General features: G+C 35.1%; 1 protein-coding gene across 1 annotated transcript in view; it reads left to right on the top strand.

The window, feature by feature from the left end:
- ephb1 (EPH receptor B1) overlaps window positions 1–25,174 on the top strand; it is a 194,193-nt gene extending 169,019 nt beyond the window's left edge. The window contains exons 13-17 of the mRNA XM_073849352.1: window positions 1,198–1,413; window positions 13,835–13,984; window positions 20,696–20,889; window positions 20,999–21,154; window positions 25,060–25,174. Of these exons, the coding sequence (XP_073705453.1) occupies window positions 1,198–1,413; window positions 13,835–13,984; window positions 20,696–20,889; window positions 20,999–21,154; window positions 25,060–25,174 (831 nt within the window). The remainder of the gene's footprint in view (window positions 1–1,197; window positions 1,414–13,834; window positions 13,985–20,695; window positions 20,890–20,998; window positions 21,155–25,059) is intronic.
- Window positions 25,175–25,753: the final 579 nt, after the last annotated feature.

Raw genomic sequence — 25,753 nt, 5'->3', positions numbered from 1 at the left:
TTTTATTAATTAACTTGTTTCTGAAAGATTAAAGCACATTTACGTCTCAGAGCGGCTTGCAGCTGTTTGATTTCGCGTTAATTGCGAAGACAGTCTACTGCAGCTGGATCAAGGGTACGGTTGAGATACAGCAGTGGTTTATGGAGGACCTCCAGACTCTGGGCCATTTCACACTAGAGCTACTAATGTGGATGTGAGTCTGTGGGAAGTCAAATGTTGATTGGTTTGGCTGGTGTGAATGTTGGTGTGAACTCAAGCGTGGTTCCTTGATGTTCATCCAAGTTCAGAAAGCCCCTTGAAAATGGGGTGTGGGTCATGTGGTTCATATGCTTCATACACTCTACAGAAACCTTAATGACATACAACTCAAAAAATAAATAAATAAAAATAGCACAGATGAGGCATTGCATTCTGGGAAAAAAAGTATTTTTACACCGAAGTTCATGAAAATCTGTTTACTAAAAATGATGAAATACATAAACTAAATACAATTGTGCTATCATTCTATCTATAATTTTTTCGTTCTATTATCTATCTATCATTCTGTCTATCTATCTGTCTGTCATTTGTTCTGTCATTCTATCTAATGCTCTGTCATTCTGTCATTTGTTTGTTCTATCATTCTATCGTTCTGTGTATCTATCTATCTATCTATCTATTGTTTGTTCGTTTGATGGTTCATTCTATCCATCTATCTATCATTTGTTAGTTTGTTCATTCATTCTATTTTTCATTCTATTGTTCATTCTATCGCTCTGTCATTCTATCATTTGTTCATTCATATGTTCGTTCTATCATTATATTGTATCATTCTGTCATCTATCTATCTATCTATCTATCTATCTATCTATCTATCTATCTATCTATCTATCTATCTATCTATCTATCTATCTATCTATCTATCTATCTATCTATCTATCTATCATTCATTCGTTCATTTGTTCAATCTGTCTATCCTAAAATATGTTTACTTGAAAGGAATTTTGTTCCAGAAACAGTAACTTGTATCCTAGTGCAAGTCCTACTTTAACAAATCATGTTAAATATTTTAAAATAAAGTGAAGTGGAAGTAGTTAAATTTTTTCATTACCAGATAAAACCAAAATTATGCGTACAGCTAGACACTAGGAGCTCCTTTGGTTGAGGTTGAGCTTTGACATAAATGTTATATCTGCATTTTTTTATCTTTTGTGACAGCAAAACGATGGGCAGTTCACAGTGATCCAGTTGGTGGGGATGTTGAGGGGAATTGCTGCAGGCATGAAGTACCTGTCAGAGATGAACTACGTCCACCGAGACCTGGCCGCCCGCAACATCCTGGTAAACAGCAACCTCGTCTGCAAGGTGTCGGACTTCGGCCTGTCCCGTTATCTGCAGGAAGACACCTCTGACCCCACCTACACCAGCTCACTGGTAAGACTTTGCCCAGGCACGTCAGACTCACCACTTCATTTTAACAAGAGCCAATAGGTGCCATGTTTGGCAGCGTTGCCTGAGATAATTGAAAAGGCAGGTATTGACCATTTGTAATTGCCCCTCATTTCCTCAAGCTTTGGTTGTATTTTCTCATTCCTGTCTGCTTTGTCTTTTATTCCACAAAATGTCTCCTGAAAGAAACAGCGCATTGTCTCCCTGACAGGACATGACTGTTTCCTGGAAAAACTGCATTTAAATTCTGTATGTGATTGAACACAGCCAAGTGACTGGACTTCCAATAGCCTGCCTCCCGAATGGAGCGCGCAGACTTCCAGAATTCTCTATTATGTATCATTAATAGGCATCCAGGGCATCATTAGCCCTCCTGTGCTGCGGATCTTTAATATTAATATGAAATACTATTTTCTCCTGCCTCCTTAAAGACTCTCTATTCAGAGCGCTGTGATATTTTTGGTGCCGCCGATTCGCAGAGTTCGTAATTATCTGGGTTTACTGATAATTCATTGTCTTGTTCCGTCTTATCTGACCCTGTTAGGATTTCTGTATTCAGGCTGGTTTCAGAAGCGCTGGTACATCGACAGTCGCACTTTTAGCAGGGTCAACCGCTTCCTTCGCGTTGGAGAGAAAAACAGCCCTGGGTCACTTCCTTTATTGAACGTGTTTTAAATTCACTTCAGACTTCTCATAGAAATGTCCCATGCATTGTAAGCAAACAATTTCATCTTTTACGCTCGGGTGGTTCCTCAGCGCTGGTGAGCAGAGATGTGAGGCGGATGATAAGGAGACGAGACGACAGACGGGGAATATTTAGCTAACGTTTTGTCTCTCTTAAAACATGTGAAACCTCATTAAGCAGCCGCCATTCATAAACAGGATGTCCTGCGGTGACTGTTGATTGACAGGAATATGCGACAAAGGTGTGAACAGGGGTGTGATACTGATGTGACATTGCTGTCTTCATTTCAGATAGAGGGAAAATTTAATTACCCCCCAGGTTTTGGCCATTTTTGTTCACTTGTCTGCTTTTCTGGGTTGTGTTTACTAGCCTGAATTATCTATCCATCTTTCTATCCATTCATCCATCCACAGTAGTAGATGTAACTGGACATTTCTCTTTAATGAGTGGAGTGCACTGAGTAAAGTTGACACTAGTCATGTGAAAAGGCCTTCAGGGTTCCATTTCTTTGATGCCAGTGTAGAAATTATTCAAGGATTTGCTGAAGACATGAAGGTTTAAATCCCTGTGATGTGATTAGCAAAAAAAAGTTATTCCAGTATTACTGTTTTCTGAAAGGACACTTTCTGTCTGTCTGTTCTATCTATCATTCTGTGATTCTATTTATCCATCCATCCATCCATCCATCATCTATCTTTCTTTCGTTTGTTGTCATTCTATCCATCCATCCATCTGTCTTTCTGTCTCTGTCTGTCTGTCATTCTATGATTCTATTTATTCATCCATCCATCAACCTGCCAATCATTAATTCGTTCGTTCGCTCGTTTGTTTGTTTTGTCATTCGATCTATCTATCCATCATCCATCAATCAGTCCATCCGTCAATCTATCCATCCATCCATCCATCCATCCATCTACCTATCTATCCATAATCTATCTATCTTTCGTTTGTTCGTTGTCATACTATCCATCCATCCATCCGTATTTGTCTCTGTCTTTCTGTCATTCTATCTATCTATCTATCTACCTCTCGATCTGTCTTTCTGTCATTCTGTGTTCTATCCATCCATCCATCCATCCATCCATCATCTATCTTTCTTTTGTTTGTTGTCATTCTATCCATCCATCCATCCATCCATCTGTCTTTCTGTCTCTGTCTGTCTGTCATTCTATGATTCTATTTATTCATCCATCCATCAACCTGCCAATCATAAATTCGTTCGTTCGCTCGTTTGTTTTTTGTCATTCGATCTATCTATCCATCATCCATCAATCAGTCCATCCATAAATCTATCCATCCATCCATCCATCCATCCATCCATCCATCTACCTATATATCCATAATCTATCTATCTTTCGTTTGTTCGTTGTCATACTATTTATCCATCCATCCGTCTTTCTGTCTCTGTCTGTCATTCTATCATTCTATCTATCTGTCTGTCTACCCACCCACCCACCCACCCATCCATCCAACCATCCATCCAACCATCCATCCATCCAACCATCCATCCATCCATCCATCCATCCACCCATCCATCCATCCATCCACCCATCCACCCACCCATCCACCCATCCATCCATCCATCCATCCACCCATCCATCCATCCATCGTCCGTTCGGTCATTCTATCTATCCATCTATCCGTCTGTCTGTCTGTCCATGGATGGACAGAATAATTGAATACCCAAACAGTTCAGTCAAATTCAGTCGTTCAGTCTGGATACGCAGTACAGCCAGATTACGATCTGGACTCTGAGGACGAGACATTTGTAAGTACGTCTGCCCATCCGTCTGTCTGTCACTCTGACATTTTGCTTTTTAAATTTGTTTTCAGCTGATTTATGTACTGTGTCTAACTTGAAGATAACAATCTTGTACTAAAACATACACAAACTCTACCCAGAGAGTTTCTCACCCAAAACTAGAGGGTTCTTGGGCTTGGAGGAGATGATACAGTGAAGGGAGTGAAATTGAAAGGGAAGAAATAAAGAAATGTCCCTCACTTTCCCAGCATGAACACAGATTTCCCTCTCGCTGTCAGCATGACAAGTGCAGTGGCTGTGTGCTGCAAATGGAAAATAAAACTATTTACACTGAGGTGGGATCTCAATGTGTGACACCCCCTCGCCCTGCCACCCTCCTCTCTGTCACTTTTTGTTTCCCTCTTCCTCTCCCATCCGAGGTTTTGTGATTTGGCTTGCCGGAGTGTGGAATGTGACATGCTCATTCTTTCTTTCCTCTTTTTACTCGCCATTTCAATTTCTTCGGTGTCTTCAGTTTTGCCTTACTTGTCTTTTCAGTTTCAGGTGTTGAAGTCTGATGTCCTGTAGTGCCTCGTGCAACTGGATAGTCTCATTTAGCTAGACTTTTGCCTGTCGGCATCAAGACTGGTTTACATTATGACTTGCTCTGGCCAAGAACTGTCAGTTAAAGTAGTTCACATTGCCCACCTTGGTTTGTTAGGGTAGCCTAAAACATGAAGAATCCATCTGGCCATCATGCAGTTGTCTGGTTTTGTTAGATCAGTGTTGGCAACACAGCTCCTAAACTGTCGTTCATGTAGCTCAAGCAGAGCCAAGCTCATGGGTTCAAATCCCAAGGAATGCATAGAGTGATAAAAATGAGGAATTCTTGAATTTAATAAATGATAATGTCAAATTTAAGAATACTGGTAAACAAAATGAATATAATATATAAGCTTCTCATTTTTCACGGCATTAAGCAGGTGGGTATAAGTGTGTACAGAACATAAGCCCAAGAACAGAGTGAACTACTCAGGCACACTCAGTGATATCCTGTATATTTCCTACTAAATGTCTTAGATAAAACTATGAATATGTCTTTCAAATATTTTGTAGACACAAACCTCCATGGACAAGCATTATGAGATTGAAGCCAGCTGAAAAAAAATGCATGACCTCACCACTATCAGATTTAGTACAGTCTGTTCACCTGCTAAATTACATCTTAGAAAGGACGAATGAGGAGAAATGCATCTGTGTGTGTGTTTGATGTAGTCTGATAAATGTCAAGTGTCACAGGTAGCTAAGCCAGTATAAGCCCATCAGTTATTACATTCCCTGTCTGTATGTGTGTCAGTCCCCTGTGCAGTGCAGCTGAGATGAACATGTGTGCTCGTTTTACGCTCAATCTTTCCTGATCTCACAACAACTCGCTTTGAGCAATCCTAATAGTGTACAACATCATTTTGCTGGAAATTCTCAAGGTCAGTATCACAGAGCCAGATTCAGTCTGAATAAAGAGTGTTGCATGCTTTAATTTATGCCAAGCAAGAAGGGTTTTGTCAGAATCATAAAGTAACAAAATGTTTGTTTTTCTAAAAAAAAAAAAAGATATTGATTTTTGCCAATTTTTGTTTTTTTTCTTCTCTGAAGAAAATAAATGATTTTTGCCTGAAACCATCATCACCACTAAAATGGGGTGTTCTGGGGGCTTTTATTTCATCCACTTTAACGCTCAGAACAGTAATTAAAGAAATAGAAGCCCATTTATGCACTGAATAAAACATTACTCGGTAACTCTGTCAACTCTAAGAAAAAAAGTCACAATTGAGCGATATAAACTCACAATTCAGAGAAAAAAAGTCACAATTGCCAGATATAAACTTGCAATTTAGAGGAAAAAAGTCACAATTGCAGCACATAAACTTGCAATTCTGAGAGAAAGTCACAATTGCAAGATATAAACTCACAATTCAGAGAAAAAAGTCATAATTGCTGGATATACACTCACAATTCTGAGAAAGAAAAGTCACAATAAGCTCACAATTTAGAGAAAAAAAGTCATAATTGCTGGATATACACTCACAATTCTGAGAAAGAAAAGTCACAATTGAGTGATATAAACTAGCAATTCTGAGTAAATTAACAATTGTGAGATAAACTCGCAATTCTTAGAAAAAAAGTCACAATTGTGAGATATAAACTCGCAATTCTGAGAAAAAAGTCACAATTCTGAGATAAAAACTCGCAATTCTGAGAAAAAAGTCACAATTGCAAGATATAAACTCGCAATTCTGAGAAAGAAAAGTCACTATTGTGTGATATAAACTCGCAATTCACAGAAAAAAGTCACAATTGCGGGATATAAACTTGCAAAAGTAATAATTGTGGGATATAAACTCATAATTCTGAGAAAAAAGTTAATTGCAAGATATAAATTTGCAATTTATTGCGACATAAACTCGCAGTTTATTGTGAGATATAAACTAGCAATTCTGAATAAAAAGTCACAACTGGCAGATATAAACTTGCAATTTAGAGGGAAAAAAGTCACAATTGCAGCACATAAACTGGCAATTCTGAGAGAAAAAGTCACAATTATGTGATATAAACTTGCAATTCTGAGAGAAAAAGTCACAGTTGTGTGATATAAACTTGCAATTCGGAGAAAAAAGTCACAATTGTGTGATATAAACTTGCAATTCTGAGAGAAAAAGTCACAGTTGTGTGATATAAACTTGCAATTCGGAGAAAAAAGTCACAATTGTGTGATATAAACTTGCAATTCAGAGAAAAAAGTCACAATTGTGGGATATAAATTTGCAATTCTAAAATAAAAAATTATAATTCTATATAATTCTGAAAAAATTCACAGTTGTGAGATATAAACTCACAATTCTGTAAAAAATCACAATTGCAGGATATAAACTCGCAAAGAGTCAAAATTGTGGGATATAAACTCGCAATTCTGATAAAAAAAGTAAACTGTTAGATATAAAATCACAATTCTAAGAAAAAAAGTCACAATGATGGGATATAAACTCACAATTCTCAGAAAAAGTCAATTGCGGGATATAAACTCAATTCTGAGAAAAAAGTCACAATGGCTGGATATAAACTCCCAATTCAGCGAAAAAAGTTACAATTGTGGGATATAAATTTGCAATTCTGAAATAAAAAGTTATAATTGTGCAATATAAACTCACAATTCTAAAAAAAGTCAACTGGGAGATATAAATTCGCAATTCATGCAAGAAATAAACTCGTAATTTGGAGAAAATCTGTTTATATCACGCAATACTGACTTTGTAACTCACAATTGCGAGTTTATATCTCACAATTAAGTAAGTCAGAATTAAAAAGTCAGAATTTAGAGTTTGTATCAATTCAAATTTAATTTAAATCAAAAAACTGAACTGTGAGATAAGTCGCAATTACCTTTTTTCATCTTTTATTCAGTGATGGAAACAGGCTTCCATTTGAACAACTCAAGTTTTTTTTTTTTTTTTTTTTTTTTTATGTCTATAGTACAAGCAGTGAGGTCAGGTTACACATTAACCGTAAAAGTATGTTTATATGATTTTTAATAAGTATGAGCAACAGTAAGAGTGCTATCTGCCATTTTTAGTATGTAATTTGGACTGCAACATTCATCACGGTTTATTTAAGTGAATTTAAACTGTCAATTCAGTCTCCATTTCATGCGTTTATGCAACCTTGACTCTTTCCCCTTATAAAATGTGAGCAGATTGGTTAGCAAGTTACTGCGGGTATCAAACAGAGAAGCAGTAAGAGCAACACTTCACCACACCGCCGTCCTCAGCTGTCATTATTTAAACATGCTATCTGACCTTTGACCTGCGGCACCACGTGATAAACTTGCAAACCTCACCCAGTGGCGTACAAGCGCTATTTCATTTAAGCACATAGAACTCTCAAAGGAAAAGAGAGCGTTCAAGTCGAGAGAAAAAAAGAGAATACTTAACCTGGTTATGAAAGACAAGGTCATAATCTAATATTAAAAATACTGGACGGAAATTGGGTGGAAAGGATGATAAAGGATTAGGTGAGCGTGCTTTAATTTGCACCGTCCCCGTCGGGCGTCTGGGCGGTGGCGGGGCGGTACGGAACCGAGAAGAGGGGGCGAAAGGTTAGCGACGCACGGTTAGCCTGCTGCTATCTGAACCACCTCCCTTGACGTCTGATTCGGCTGCTGATGTTCATGCAGCACAAATTGGACTGGAATTTGAAATTAATGTAAGTGAAGGAGATATAAGCAAATTAGATCTGTGAGGCCCACAGAGAAACCAAATGGCCATGGGTTATAATTTGAAAGCAGTTAGACAAGGTGATCTAGTGTTCACTTTATAGCATTATTGGTTTGTTGACAACACTGTGCTATGGGGTGAGCAAAACCTTATATCAAATTTTGAGAAATCTTAAGTCATGTTACTCCTCTATATTTTTACATTACATTTAAATGACATGCTGTTTCATCAATCTATACATTTCTCCACTTGTAAGTAAAGTAGATAGATTGATAGATGGAGAGAGAGATAGACGTACAGACGGACTGAGAGTCTCTTTTCTCTTTCTGTCTTTCTAATGTGCACAGTTTTTCAGATCTAAATATATGCCACTGTCGTCTTGCCTCATGCAGGCACATTTCCGATGCAGATTGTTTGTGTTAGGAACATTAAACACTAGTGGTGTGTCTTTCTTCTGCAGTTGTTCAAGTGTTGTTTGCTGTGAGCATATGCCGCTCTGAGAGACAGATCTTCATTGTTCTCTCAGACTGCAGCTTTCGTCGGAAATAGTGACAGACAGTGGCACGTCAGAGAGACATATGGATGAATGATAAACCACATTATTGTATTTGCCCAGACATTTCATGTTTCAGTGATTCAGCTGTTTCAGTTATTTTATTTTCAAACAAGCTATCATAGGTGTAAGATTTTCATTTTATTTTTATTTTATTTAACTTTGTTTCCCCCCCCCAATTTTTTAGAACCACACTTCAAACAAGCTACCATAGGTGTAAGACTTTATTTATTTTATTTTATTATTTTCCCTTATTTTTTTAGAACCACACTTCAAACAAGCTACCATAGGTGTAAGACTTTATTTAATTTTTGTTATTTCCCCCCATTTTTTAGAACCACACTTCAAACAAGCTACCATAGGTGTAAGACTTTATTTTATTTTATTATTTTCCCTTATTTTTTTATAACCACACTTTAAACAAGCTACCATAGGTGTAAGACTTTATTTTATTTTATTTTATTATTTTCCCTTATTTTTTTAGAACCACACTTCAAACAAGCTACCATAGGTGTAAGACTTTATTTATTTTATTTTATTATTTTCCCTTATTTTTTTATAACCACACTTTAAACAAGCTACCATAGGTGTAAGACTTTATTTATTTTATTTTATTATTTTCCCTCATTTTTTAGAACCACACTTCAAACAAGCTACCATAGGTGTAAGACTTTATTTATTTTATTTTATTATTTTCCCTTATTTTTTTAGAACCACACTTCAAACAAGCTACCATAGGTGTAAGACTTTATTTTATTTTATTTTATTTTATTATACCTCCCCCCATTTTTAGAACCACACTTCAAACACTGTAAGACAATTTATTTTATTTTTATTATTTTCCCCCACTTTTTTTTAGAACCACACTTTAAACAAGCTATCATAGGTGTAAGACATTATTTAATTCTTATTTTTTCTCCCCAATTTTTTTTAGAAACCACACTTCAAACAAGCTATCATAAGTGTAAGACATTTTATTTTATTATACCTCCCCCCATTTTTAGAACCACACTTCAAACACTGTAAGACAATTTATTTTATTTTTAATTATTTCCCCCCACTTTTTTTAGAACCACACTTTTATTTTATTTTATTATTTTTTTTTTATTTATTTTTTTTTTTTTATTTTTTTTTTTTTTTGTAATTTTTTCCCCATTTTTTCAGAACCACACTTTAAACAAGCTATTGTAGGTGTAGGACATTTTATTTTATTTTATTTATTTTACCCCATTTTTAGAACCACACTCCAAACATTGTAAAACATGTTATTTTATTTTTATTTATATTCTATTTTATTACTTATTTCTCCCCATTTCTTCAAAACCACACTTCAAACAAGCTATCATGGATAGATTTTATTTTATTTTTTATTATTTATTTGTTTTCTTAATAATTTTATTTATTTAGAACTACACTTCAAACAAGCTATCATAGGTGTCAGACATTATTTAATTTTATTCCCCCCATTTTTAGAACCACACTCCAAACAAGCTGTGATACATAGCTGAGACATTTTATATTTTATTTTATTTTATTTGTATTATTTCCCCCCATTTTTTCAGAACCACACTTCAAACAAGCTATCATAGATGAATTTATTTTATTTTATTTTATTTATTTTTTTCATTATTTGTATTATCCCCCCCCCCCCCATTTTTCAGAACCACACTTCAAACAAGCTATCATAGATGGATTTATTTTATTTTATTTATTTATTTTTCATTATTCTCCCCTCATTTTTTAGAACCACACTTCAAACAAGCCATCATAGGTGTAAGCTGCATTAACCATTACTAGCTCAGCTCTGTTAAGTTCACACTACATGGGTTCAATGTAAAAGTAATTGTCACTAACCTGAACTCAGTGTTTATGTGCCCAGTCTCTATGGTGACAGTCCTCTCGTCACAGATAGCAGTCAGTGAAGGTGACCTGTATGACACCAGCGGTCGTATGTAGGTTCATTCCATCTCATATTAGAATCGATGAAGATGAAATTGAGTCTTTCAGGTCACTGAACACAAAGGTCAAAAGAAAATCCAAGCACAAAGGGTCATCAAATCTTCATTTGTTACATATTTTTCATCATTTGATTAAAAAAAAAAAGAATTTCTTTATATTCTAAAGCAATTTATTTTCCCTGTAGCCCATTTTGTAGGTTTTCACACTTGCTTTAAATGCTTCTTTTGCTAGTGTGTCTTTAAGACTTGAAAAATCATCTCTTTTATGATTGTCTGACCTCCTTGTACTGTAGTTCTTCACAGTTTTGTTCGTCAGGATAGGGAAAATTGCTGAACCCACCTGTGATATCTAAACATGAGTGCTCAATATGTTATAGTGCTTTTGGTTGTCATAGCACTCGCTGTTGAAAAATGCCTGGCTTTGTGTCTGACAGATTTCCGAGGTCCTAAACACAAAGCAGGACACCTTGTGTGTATTGCATTTCACAACCGTGCCGATTTCTGAATGACCCATTTTTGCAGCTTAGTTTCAGTATATGGTTTTGGGTGGGCTGGAAGCTTAGCTTTGTATTTATTGTACTGTGTTTAGACCATATCAGATTCTTTTATATCAAAAGAGCTAAGAAAATCAGATTTTGATATGCTGGTGTGGCCCTTTAAGATAACTGCTCTTTATAAATCTCAGACTGATAATCCTGACTGAGAAGCTGCAGAATTATTACAGGAATATTGATTATATACAATGTTGGTGTGCTTGTTTTCAAGCCCTTTCATCTCTAAATTCTGTTTAAACCAAATGAGGAAAAAAATCCATCAAGACCCTAAAAGAGACACTATCCTTCTGTCTCTTTCTTCTCTTTCATGATTTTCTGCTTCATATTGACCCACAGCAGATGTAATGGGTTGCAGACATATAGTAATAGATGGATAGATAAGGAAAAAAGCAGAAAGGATGTAGGGGACCACAGAGGGAACTGAGGGTTAAAGGAGCGATTATGGGAGTGACGCAAACTCCCAGCAGGCATCTGTCCTTCTCTGGCCACTGTTTCGTCACTGTTTCCACACCAAACTTAATGAAAAAATGAACAGAGAAAGAGGTTTTAGATTGTGTAATCTTGTTTTAAGTTGTTGTCCTTCAATTTACTGAAATGTTTTAGGTTTCTCTCCAAAAGGACACTGACACTTATTTTATTAGATATTTTATTTTATTAATTTTCCCCCATCATAGGTGTAATATTGTTTTATTTTATATTTAATAATTTTTAAGAACCACACTTCAGATATTTTATTTTTTTATTATTTTACTTTCACCCCCATTTTATTATTTTAGTTTGTTAATTTTATTTATTATTTGATTTGATTTATTATTTTATTTTCCCCCATTTTATTATTATATTTTATGTTAATTTATGTGTTTTTTGTTTTATTAATTTTCCCCCATCATAGGTGTAAGGTTATTTTATTTTATTTTATTTTAATTATTATTTCATTTTATTTTATCCCCCCCCCCCCTATTTTATTATTTTATTTTATGTTAATGTTATTTATTATTTTATTTTCCCCTTCATTTTTTAGAAACACACTTCAAACAGGCTATCATAGGTGTAAGATTTTTTTTCACCCATCATAGGTGTTATTTATTTATTTTTTTTGTTTTATTAATTTTCCCCCATCATAGGTGTAAGGTTATTTTATTTTATTTGATCTATTATTTCATTTTATTTTATTTCCCCCCCTATTTTATTATTTTATTTTATGTTAATGTTATTTAATATTTTATTTTATTTTATTTTCCCCTTCATATTTTAGAAACACACTTCAAACAGGCTATCATAGGTGTAATATTTTTTCGCCATCATAGGTGTTATTTTATTCCCCCCCATTTTATTATTTTATTTTATGTTAATGTTATTTATTATTTTATTTTATTTTCCCCTTCATTTTTTAGAAACACACTTCAAACAGGCTATCATAGGCGTAAGATTTTATCCCCCATCATAGGTTTTATTTTCTTTTATTTTATTTTTCCCCCTATTTTATTATTTTATTAATTTCCCCATCATAAATGTAAATTTTATTTTATTATTTTTTTATTTCTTTAATTTAATTTAATTTAGTTTTATTTTACAGTCATTTGAATAAGGTTTAAATAGTTTTGCATGATATATTGTGCAGTTTAGCTCTCCATTTAGTGTTTTATTTTTTATTTGCCTCTTCTGCAACTCACTGAAATATTTCCTGTTTATTTTTTATTCAGAAGCTTCATTAAACTGTCATTTAGAAAGTGTAAATCTGGTGGTTGCTGGAATATTCCCTAAACTTACAAAAAAGAAGGGAACCAGATTGTTTCTAAAAACAGAAATTCGTACAATAAGCAACCGTGTAGCAACCACATTGCAACTTAGTAAAAACCCTTTAGGACACATTAACTGCATAGCAATACACTAGTAACAACCTTAACATCATGTCAGTGAGTTTTGCACATTTTCTTCAGAAAATCTAAAAATATTAGTCTTTTTATTGTCACTTTTTAGCCTAAACACACCCATTCTAAACCATACTTCCAGAATCATCTTTTCTGCATTTCCTTTCATTTTAGTTTTCGTGTGGTTGACGTCAGAAGCAGGACTGAACTAATTGACATCATTAGACTGGAGCATAAAGCATGTGGATCTCAAACCGGTTGTGTGTGTGTTTTGTAATTGTTTATGTGTGGGTGTGTATGTGAGGTGAATCTTAAAAACAAACCGCTGTCAATTTTAATCAGTGTGACACACGAATCCAGCCTCAGGTAGACCAATTACAGACAGACACGCTCCACGGAAGAGACTAGGAGGCCCTCCTCACAAACACACACACACGCACATGCACTCTTGAAAGAACAGGAAAGCGGTTTTTATGGTGTTTTGTAAAGCAAAAATAATTTAATGCAGTCGTGCTGAATTTTAAAAAATGCAAATGCAGCCCATTGTTTGCAAATATTTATAGTTGCGATGGATGTAGAGCTCAGTGAGTCGATATGTTACTGTTGCTTGTTTGTTTTGTTCAAACAGCATACTTCCCAGTCATCCATGTGAAAGTGATATATTTTTCTGTTGAATGAAAATGTGTATATAAATGAGTCACAAGGATTCTTTTGACTGAAATCAATCCATATGACAGCATCATATCACTCCTGTTGTTTTTTGTTTGTTTCCTCAGGGTGGAAAGATCCCTGTGAGATGGACCTCACCCGAAGCCATTGCGTACAGGAAGTTCACTTCTGCAAGTGATGTGTGGAGTTATGGTATCGTCATGTGGGAGGTGATGTCGTTTGGCGAGAGGCCCTACTGGGACATGAGTAACCAGGATGTAAGTTTCGTTTTTTTAATACAAAACAAGGTATTACTGTCTATTACTGGCTTTGAGTCTCACTAGCCCTGCATTTTAAACTGAGTAAAATACAATTAAAAAACATATATTATATTTAGGGCCGGGACTTTAACGCGTTAATTTAGATTAATTAATTACACAAAAATAACGCGTTAATTTTTTTTAACGCATTTTAATCGCACTTAATTTTGCACCGCGGAACGTTTCTCACTGGATGAGTTTCAGCGGCGGACCAATTATACTGGAGCACCAACTAACAGAATGCGCATATCACCGCAGGACATCGAGCCTCAAGTATCACCTCAATGCTTTTACAGAAGGTCTACCTACCTATAGGGTACCTGAATTTCTGAAATGAAGGCTAGTATATTTCTAAATATCCCAGTGTTTCCCGTACCATCATCTTAGGGGGGCGCGTTTACAATGTCTCCTCCAAGAAAATGGACTGGATCGCGGACTCCATTCATAAAAACCGAATTTACTATAGCGCGGAATGCCACGTAAATTCGTCGATTTTTGGATTGATAAATCAAAAGTTGGTCTGTCACTTAATTCAAATCGCCATATGGACTAGTGTCTGAAAACTGAAATGCAAAAAGACCGTTTTAATATGAATCCTGCACTGTTTGCCTCTGTATGTTAGAATGGCAGAGACGCGTTTTTTTATACTGCACGCGTGATGCTCCCGTTAATTTTTGGCATTTGTATCTCACATGAACAGATCTCAATCTCCAAAGCTACTGTCAGTGTCACTTTTAACGTTTCATTTGAGAAAACTAGCATCATATCATACTTTACACACGGCAACCTGTCAAAATAAAAGTACGGTTTAACATGAAACAGAGCAATATTCCTATTTAAATAGACAAAAAACATTATATATATTAAAAAAATTAATATAACAACAAGATTAACCACTTAATTGTAGAAAAAAATACTATGATTATTATTATGTATTGATTTTAACAGAAAACCTCTGTTTGTTTGCCAAAAATTAAAAAGGTTTATTTTTCATTTGATTAAAAATAAATAAATGTTTATGCTTTCATTTGATTATGAGAAAAATTAAAACACAATAATTTATTAAAAAAAAAAAAGCAAAAGATTGTAAAGCCCTATTGTTCAAAATGTTAAAATAGAGAGTTTTGGATTTATTTTTTAACTGAAATAAATGTTTTCGTTATGGGAAACGCTGTATCCTATTGCTACAGTTAATGGCAATATTGCACTGGTCTGTTGGACTTGGTTGAACAAAAATAAACAATATTTTGTTGCTTCAGTTTATGTATTCAGTCATTATTCAATGGTAACTAAAAATCCATATGAAAAAACTTACTTCTCACTGTTCTCAGGTCAAATATTTATATGCGATTAAAATGCGATTAATTTCGATTAATTAATTACAAAGCCTCTGATTAATTAGATTAATTTTTTTAATCGAGTCCCGGCCCTAATTATATTATATTATAATTATTATTATTTATTTATTTTAAATCAGTTATAATTAGGGGTGGGCATAGATTAATTTTTTTAATCTAGATTAATCTAGATTAAATCTTGGAATTAATCTAGATTAATCTAGATTAAAATGGCTGATTTGAATTCTGCTGAAGGCATTCAGAATATGTGTGCTACCCAAATAATGACTTAAAGTCTTTGAGAATGGATCATAAAGCTCATAAAGCTGTTCTATGATCATTTGTTGATGAAAATAAATTATGTTCAATTAGATGTACTTGTGTTTACTAACTAACTAACAATGAAATTATTTTTTCTACCTATTAGATTGTGTTTTTTTTAACGTCAACACCTACCCAGCCCATTACATGTTACACCGTACTTTTATTTTGACAGGTTGCCTTGAAGTTTCTGTATCATACAGTATGATATGATGCTAGGTTTCTCAAATGAAACGGTAAAAGTGACACTCACAGCAGTTTGGGAGATTGAGTTTATCTGTTCATGTGAGATTAAAAAAAAGCCAAAAATTACCGGGAGCGTCACGTGTGTTTCAGTATGCGTGTAGTAAAAGCTCGTCTCCGCAATGCATACATACAGCTAACGTTAGGCAAACGGAACATTTCAGATTCATATTAAAACGGTCTTTTTGCATTTCAGTTTTCACATACACTAGTCCATATCGCGATTTGAATTAAGTGACTGACCAACATTTGATTTATGAATCCAAAAAAACGACGAATTTACGTGGCATTTCGCTATAGTAGATTCGGTTTTTATGAATGGAGGACGACGCGATCCTGTCTGTGTTTTGGCGGAGGAGACGTAAACGCGCGAACATATTCTATAGTCTTCGGTATACATCCGCGTTAAACTATCAAGGTGAAAGTCATCATAGCTTGCGTAGTTTAGACCCAGCTCCCAACCCAATTTTGAGAATAGATTAACGGCGATATTTTTTTTATCGCGCGATAAGAGTTTCACGTTAACGCAGCACGTTAACGCCGATAACGGCCCACCACTAGTTATAATATACTACTATACTTTGAGTCACACTAGCCCTGAATCTTAAATCTGAGTAAATATAAAACTTTAATATTATTATATTATATTATATTATATTATATTATATTATATTATATTATTTATTTTTAAATATTTATAAAATACTACTATACTTTGGGTCACACTAGCCCTGAATTATATGCAAATTATTATATTTTATTATTATTGAATATTGTTGAAATCATGTATAATATACTATAACATTTTGAGCAAATCTAATTATACTACTAAACTAGTATAACTAAGCTAATTATACTACTAAACTAAGTAAAATAAAATATAAAATGTGAATTATTAATTATTATTATTATTTATTTATTCATTTAAAATCATGTATAATGTACTACTATACTTTGAGTCACACTAGCCCTGAATTATATATAATTATTATATTTTATTTTTGAAATCATTTATAATATACTATAACATTTTGAACAAATCTAAGTCAATTATATTATATTATATTATAAATTATTTATTTATTTGTAAAGCTTTTATAATATACTACTAAACTGAGTAAAATAAAATATAAAACGTGAATTATAAATTATTATTGTTATTATTTATTCATTTTAAATCATTTATAATATACTACTATACTTAGTCACACTTATATAAACACATATAAAACACATATAAAAAAGTATATTCAATTATTTTATTTTATATTATATTATAAATTATTTCTTATTCTTATTATTAATATTAATATTATACATTTTTTAATATTTATCATGTACATTTAAAATGATTAAATATTTAAAAAAATCGTTTATATTATACTACTAACATTTTGAGCAAATCTTAGTTACATTATATTATATTGTTTTAAAAATAATTTAATTATATTTGTATTTATTTTTAAAGCTTTTATAATATACTACTACACTTTGAGCCACACCAGCCCTGAATCTTAAAACTGAGTAAGATAAAATATAAAACTTTAATATTATATTATAATTTATTTATAAATCATGTATAATATACTACTATCTTTTGAGTCACACTAATCTTAAATTGTATAATAAAATATAAAAATAATATAGTATAACATTTTGAGCAAATATTAGTCAATTATATTATATTATATTATGATAATACCTTTTTAAAAGGTACACATTTGCACCATATTTACTCTTAATGGGTGTATATTATAACCACAAAGGTACATATCAGTTCCTGAATGGTACATTTCAGTGACTTTTGAAAGGTAACCCAGTGACAGCTTTTGTATATTTTCTTTCTACAAGTGTAAGGCAGTGCATTCATGATATATGTAAAGTGTATGATTAACTATAAAGCACCAAACACCCTTTGGCTCTGCCTCTGAAATTCACTACCCTGAGTCTCATTCCCTTTCAATCTCTTTGGCTCTAAGGCTCACTACTTTAAGTCTTGCCATCTTTCCCTGTGAATCTACACAACCTGCCTCTAAGTCTTTCTGCATTCAAATCTCCCAGCATCAGCGTTTCAGTGCAGACAAAAGTTTTTTTCTGTTCAAATTGTGAATATACCAGACTCATTCCAGGCTCTCTGGGGATTTTCAGAAAATCCTGCCAATGAAAACATAAAAGTCCCCAATCCTTTTAGCATCCAGTTAACACATCAGAGATGCAGAACGAACCCTGAGGAACTTGTGACTGTAATGACTGCCGAACTCACAACTGTTACAAAAATTATTTGAGCATTCAGTACATTCAAATCAAAGAAATTAATTAATGAAATTAATTACTCTCTTTCTACTTTCTGTACATTCCCTGTATGTACTTTGTCTTCTCCGAGATTGCCTTCATTGCTCAAAAGGGGTGGTGTTTGTCATGCTTGACAGACTTAATTTCTTATGTTGTATTTGAAAATTCTGCTGTTAAATATTCATGAAAACCATCTTATGAAGGACTCAGACTGTAAAGCTGTCTGATTCTTTTTTACACTATGTTTAACATCTTATGACATGCACCAAAACACAAACAAGCAACAGAGCTCCCATGTTATACTCTTTGACACAGAAGAACCACCAAAGGTAAAGATGTGGATGAGCTGCATAATGTTTCTTTGGCCTATCACACACTTCATTATCTCACCTTCTAGAGCTTTTAATTCCAAATTGCCATAAAAAGATCATATCAGCGTAATGAAACAGCGGGACATCTGCAGCTCAGTGCCCACATCTCACCACGGTCCCTTGGAATCCGTTTAGGAGAAAAATGGAAGAGAGTATACTGATCCTCAAATATTTCGATTCATGTTTGTGTGAACCAGAGCTCTAGATTGGTATGCAGAGGACAGACAGTGTGTTTGTTTGTTCATTTGATGTTTGCTTGTGTCAGAGAGAATCAAAGAGAGAGGAATATGGGAAGAGAGTCCAGTGTTTGAGGAGGGTAAAACGTCAGATCACATTTAAACATTAATGATGATCACAGGTTGTTTGTGTTTTATGTTGCAACATCTATGCAACAAAACTTGCACATGTGGAAATGTATGCGTTATAACTAGGGGTGGGCGATATGGTAAAAATATCATATCACGATTTTTTCAAGAAATATCACGATTCACGATTTTATCACGATTCTTTGTCATGTTGGTTTTACTTTTTTACAAGTTGTCTGAGTAGTACAGACAAATTAATTTTTCTATTTTAAAACCAAAACCTTACAAAGTAACAAAATATAAAATAAAAAGAATGGCAGATATTTAAGCCAAAGTGGGCGAAGACAAAAAATCTTTGTCATTATTTTCTTTGTTTTTAAAAAATAAGAACAAAGATAAGCTACATGTTACAAATACACATAAAACAAACAGTGCTTTAATTTTCAGGTACAGTCCATGTATTTATCAGTAGCATTCAAGAAATTTAATTAACAAATATAAAAATAAAACACTATATACATTATATACATAAATTATACATAGAAGCAACATTTAAAGCAACTGTATTGAAGTTCTTCAGTCAAGAGCAGTGAGTGATTTTCCTTTGTGTTTTGTTTTATTAGTGTATCATCACCCAAAAATGACAATTCTGTCATCATTTACTCACTCTCGCATTTTTTTAAGCATAAAACATGCTGAACATAAAACTTATTTTGAATAATGTGGGTAACCAAACAGTTGCTGGGTCCCCAGTTACTTCCATATATTTTATTTATTTATTTTAAGTCAGTAGGGACCAGCTACTGTTACCCACATTCTTCAAAATATCTTCTTTTGTGTTAAGCACAAGAAAAAAAAATTAATAGAGATTTAGGACATGTGAGTGACAACATTTTTGGGTGTTCTGTCCCTTTAATGACAATCGACAGCATGTTTAGCTCTGTTGCAGAGCTGCACGCATCTATACAGGCGCGCATCCGTTTTTCTCTTAACTGTTTACTTTCACTTTAGACAACCGACTGTGTTTATATGTAATCCTTGCGTGTTTTTGACAGTATAAGCAAATTAAACGCCAAAGATAGCTCAGTTTAGTAATCAGGTGCTGTTTGACAGGCTTTTAGCGCACGTGCTTCAGGTTTACGCGCTCATGAAGCGCATGCCAGAACAGCGCGCGGACCAAATGGCGTTATCTTACCGGCAAGACTTTGAAGCACATTCAAATAATGTACTTTTGTGATCGCGAATATGAATAAGTGCAGTGTCCCGTGAGTGAATGTACAGTATATTAAGACGGAGGCACACTGTAGCACGATACTACGATATTTATTCAAAAGCAGATCGTGGAGACATTTTAATCGTCCACGATCAAAAATCGTCATATCGCACACCCCTAGTTATAACACAATGTTTTGTGCTTTTGGATCCCTTTTATGATATGGTTTTGTTCACTGATTTGTTCAGTGACCCTTTCTGAGTGAATCATTTAGTTAACAATTATTTATTACTTAGAATTGATTTATTTAATGTTTTTATCTATAAAATGTGCATGACTCTAGGGTGGTACCTTTTCAAAAGCTACTCATTTGTACACTTTAGGTACTTTTGAAATACTAATATCTACTACTAAGTGGTAAAAAAGGTACAAAGATGTACTTTTTAACTTTTGTAATCTTATTGGATTGTCCCATTGTACTTTTTTCCCCACTAAGAGACTCCAGAAAGGGTTTAATAGTCAAATTTACTTAATCCAGAAATGACAGTAAAACAAAAATGGCATTATCTGCATGTTTGTGTTTGTAGGTGATCAACGCTATAGAGCAAGATTATAGGCTGCCGCCCCCCATGGATTGTCCCACTGCTCTTCACCAGCTGATGCTCGACTGCTGGCAAAAAGATCGGAACGCTCGACCGCGCTTTACGGATATCGTCAATACACTCGACAAACTCATCCGCAACCCCACCAGCCTTAAAGCAGTCGCCAGTATACCCACTATGTGAGTCAGACCAACTCCTCCTACCCACTTTTAATTTTTACTCCATGGGAACACCCACACTTGGGTGAAGTAACTCCTCTTGTAACTCTTTTTCTCCTGCCTCCTCTAGTCCGTCCCAGCCGTTGTTGGACAGGTCCATCCCAGACTTCACCGCCTTTAGTTCTGTGGAGGACTGGTTGGCCGCCGTCAAGATGTCTCAGTACAGAGACAACTTCCTCAACTCTGGCTTCACATCCCTACAGCTGGTCACCCAGATGACTTCAGAGTGAGTGTGAAGTCTTAAGTGTCTTCTCTAAATCATTTCTACAATTTGGGGATTCATTGTTGTCAATAAAGATCTTAAAAAAATTTGTATTGGCATTAGATGGTCAAGCTGGTCAGCCAGTCTAAGACATTTTGGAATGTGGTTCAATCCAGGCTGACCAACATGATCTATCAAGACAAACTTGGCCCCACCATTTGATTAACCAACTAATAAACCACCAGCTAATGACCAATGACAGTGTTTCTAAATAAGCTGGCCATCCAACCCATAAACCACCCAATCCAACTTGGAACTGTCTAAAGAACTTTTTCTAAACAAGCTGGGAAAAAAAAGGCTAGTTTAAGGTGGTTAAACTATTCAAACATTCTGAAGGTGTTCTGAAATGTGGTTGTCCAGCTCCGAATCAGCTTAGTCACGATGGTCCACCATCTCTAACCCCATGAATTTGACCCCATCAGCTAGTCACTTTACTAGTCAACCACCTAACAAGCTTGAACCAGCTGATGAACAGTCTCACAGTTTCTAAAGTTCTTACATTTATTAGGCTTTTATCATTGTTACTAAAGCTTTACCCAGCTGGTAAAACCAGGTCATACCAGCTTGAGCTAGTTAAACTTGTGAACAATTTGGAAGTGTTTTGAAATATGGTTAGCAAGCTTTTCACCAGCCAGCTCTTACCAGGTTGACCAACATGTTTAGATTGGACCTATCATCTAGTCATACAACTAGGCAACCATATAAACCAGCTTAGGCCAGCTGATGATCAGTCTCACAGTTTCTAAAAGTTTGTATATTGTTTAGGCTTTTATTATTGTTACTAAAACTTTACCCAGCTGGTAAAGTACCAGCTTGAACTAGTTAAACTGGTCAACCATTCTGAAGTGTTTTGAAATAAAACACTTCCGAAACAGGTACAAATAAAACATTTCTAACCAGGTTGACCGACATGGTCAAATTGGACCTATCATCTAGTCAACAACCCAAACCAGAATGATCCAGCTAATGACCAGTCTAACCATTTCTAAAGTTCTTATATTATATTTCTTCTTCTTTCTTTTTTCTTTTTTTTTACTATTGTTACTAAAGTTGTACCCTGCTGGTAAAACCAGACCATACAAGCTTGAGCTACTATCTCAAGCTAGTTAAACTGGTCAACCATTTGGAAATGTTTTGAAATATGGTTAGTAAGATCCTCACCAGCTCTAACCAGGTTGACCAACATGGTCAAATTGACCTATCAATCTAGTCATACAACTAGTCAACAACCTAAACCACAGTGAACCAGCTAATGGCCAGTCTAACCATTTCTGAAGTTCTTATATTTGTTATATTTATTCAGCTTTCACCATTTTTACTAAAGCTTTACCCTGGTAGTTAAAGCATACCATACCAGCTTGAACTAGTTAAACTGGTCAACCATTTGAAAGCGTTTTAAAAATGGTTAGAAAGCTCCTCACTAACTTGGTCGACCAGCTCTAACCAGGTTGACCGACATGGTCAAGTTAGACTTATCATCTAGTCATAAAACTAGTCAACAACCTGAAGCAGTGTGAACCAGCTAATGGCAAGTCTAACCATTTGTAAAATTCTTATATTTTGTAGATTTATTTGACTTTCACCATTGCTACTAAAGCTGTACCCTGCTGATAAAACCAGGCCATACTAGCTTGAGGTAGTTAAACTGGTTAACCATTCAGAAGCCAGTTCTTCACCTTTGTAGACAGGATGGCATACTAGCTCTAAATTAGTTGAATTAACCCCAACAACATGTCATAGTCAACCAACTGCAACCTTATTTCTCAAAATGGACTTTTGACCTCATATTTGCAACTTTATTTTCTGTTTTAAACTTCATCCCTTAGTTCCCTGATTACTTTTTTACTCTTGTGTAGGAAACAGGCTTTCACAGATCACACTGTTAACAACATCTGTTTCAAAAATCATTATGTTTACAACAATTATCCGTCTTATTCAGCCATCCTGTCATATTATTGGTTTATTTCAGATGATGTCTAATGCTTGGCGAGTTAGTTTGTTGTGTCTGTGTGAAGGGTGATTAAAGCCGGTTTCAGATTTCCAGACAGTCATTGATCACAGAATGCCAGGCAGCCAGATATCTCAGCAAACTTGTTTATTATCGATTTCTAAGCTATACAGTAGGATTAGCATGAATCGCTAAGGTACGTACGTGTGTGTTTTGACTCGAGTCGCTATCGAGCGAACAGGTGGATATGCTGTTGATGAAGTTTAAAACACGTCTCCTGGTGTTTTGTTCGTGGCGGGAAGCGTACTGTGAGGTGTAGCGTCTCTGACGCTCTGATTAATGCAGCCGGCGCTCACAGAGAGGGTCTGCGCTTAATTAGCAACATAAGTATGAGCCCACGCATAAACAGGAAGTTAAATGCAAGTGGCTTTCATGTGTTAATGCTGTTTGCTCTCACATCCATAAACCTGTAGGGGCTCTGAGCTGTTTCTCTCTCTCTCTCTCTCTCTCTCTCTCTCTCTCTCTGTGTTGGTTCGTATATTGATAGTACAGGTTGTTCTCATTCAGAATAAAGGCTCCTCTCAGAGGATAGCGGAGTAAATTGAGCGTTTATTCAGAGTTGCTCTTTTGTCTTCGTAATTTAAAGGGTGCAATGAAACAGTCACCTAAAATCACATGCTTACTTGGTCTTTTGATGTGCTGACCGGTACTCTACTAACAGGAAGAAGTGCTTGGCAAGAGTTGCTCAGTGAGTGAAGGTTTTCCTGGACCATCTGGCAAACTACTTTTAGTGGATTTTTACTACTATTAGAATAATAATAAACGATGTTCATTAGCATGGATTATAATAACAGACGTTGACTGAAGGCAGATGTGTGATAGCAAGGTGATCAACCCTATTATTATTAAGGTGTCCTACATTCAAACAGAGTTAGAAGATCCTTTTAAAAGATTATTTTAATGGTGTGGGCATTGCAATCATCAGTGTAAAGTGAGAGACATAAGGGTCAATTTTTGAAATTGCGTTTTATACATCATCTGAAAGCTAAATAAGCTTTCCAGTTGATGTATGGTTTGTTAGGATAGGACAGTGTTTGGCGGAGATGCAACAATTTGAATATATGGAATCTGAGGGTGCAAAAAAATCTAAATATTGAGAAAATCGCCTTTAAAAGTTGTCAAAAAAAAGTTCTTAGCCATGCATATGACAATTAAAAATTAAGTTTTGATATATTTATGATAGGAAATTTACAAAGCATCTTTATGGAACATGATCTTTACTTAATATCCTAATGATTTTTGTCATAAAAGAAAAAATCAATAATTTTGACCCATACAATATATTTTTTGCTATTGCTACAAACATACCTGTGCTACTTAAGACTGGTTTTGTGGTCCAGGGTCACATATTATTTTATATTACTATTAATTGTTATATATTTTGTGAATTGCTCACTATTTCATATGTCCTGGCTCTTCCAAGCTTTATAATGGCAGTGAATGGGTGCTGAGATTTTAAAGTCCAATAAAATGCATCCATCCATCATAAAAAAAGTACGTCCACATGGCTCCAGGGTGATTTGTGTACTAAAAATATCCATATTTAAAACTTTATAAACCATAATCTCTAGCTTCCGTATTAACTGTCGAACACGGAAGTGACAAACATGGAAGTGCAGAGGAGAGAGCCAAACAAAAGTACAAACCCCCTGGAGCAGTGTGGAGCACTTTAATGATGGATGGATGCACTTTATTGGACTTTAAAATGTGCCATTATAAAGCTTAAAAATTGGAAAGGAGTGATGCAAATGTATATTATAGAACTATTAGGTGTCTGCTTTGGAGGTATTTGTCATGATTGTATACTGCATTTGAATGTATGTCCAGTATTAACTGTAGCTATGCGTTCTTGTGTTCGCAGGGACCTGTTGAGGATAGGCGTGACTCTCGCCGGCCATCAGAAGAAAATCCTCAACAGCATTCAGTCCATGCACCTGCAGATGTCTCAGTGCCAGACGGGCACAGCGCTGGCATGACTACAGGGGGCGCCGGACGACGGGCTGGGCAGCTTGCGGAAGAATTACCAGCGGGTGAGCCCAATCCCATCGGAGCGCGCCAGGATAGAGACTATCATCCTGATCTGAGAACGTGTTTCAGGAGAGGAACCATTATCCCATATCCAACAGACCAGATCGGAACAGGACCGCCGGGACTCGCAGGACATCTGTTAACCCGTCGGCTGTTTGTCTCTCCAGGCTACATTTACAGGGAAAACTGAAGAAGCGGACTCTTTTTGTCTTCTTCTCATCATTAGTTACCTTTACGATTCTCATCGAGACTATTCAGATTCCGAGACGTCACGCATCGTTTTTTACAAGGTTCTTTCGTTCTTCTTTTTTTCCCCACTATAAACCTTCTATAGTCACTGCTTCCCACTTACACTACCTGTCGATCTCAGTATGGCTGACGTTGCCAAAGGACATCCTGTGTATGCCTGCGTCCCACCCCTAGGCCATACGAGCGTAAATGATGTATATCTTTAAATAAATACGAGTATATCTTCAGAGTAAACCTTCATATTGAAGGTGAAGTGTAACGGACCTGTATGTAAATAC

This window comes from Garra rufa, chromosome 10, assembly GCF_049309525.1.
Source record: "Garra rufa chromosome 10, GarRuf1.0, whole genome shotgun sequence".
Lineage (NCBI taxonomy): Eukaryota > Metazoa > Chordata > Actinopteri > Cypriniformes > Cyprinidae > Garra > Garra rufa.
The sequence above is the reverse complement of the archived record's forward strand: the minus strand, read 5'-3'. Positions and strand labels throughout refer to the sequence as shown.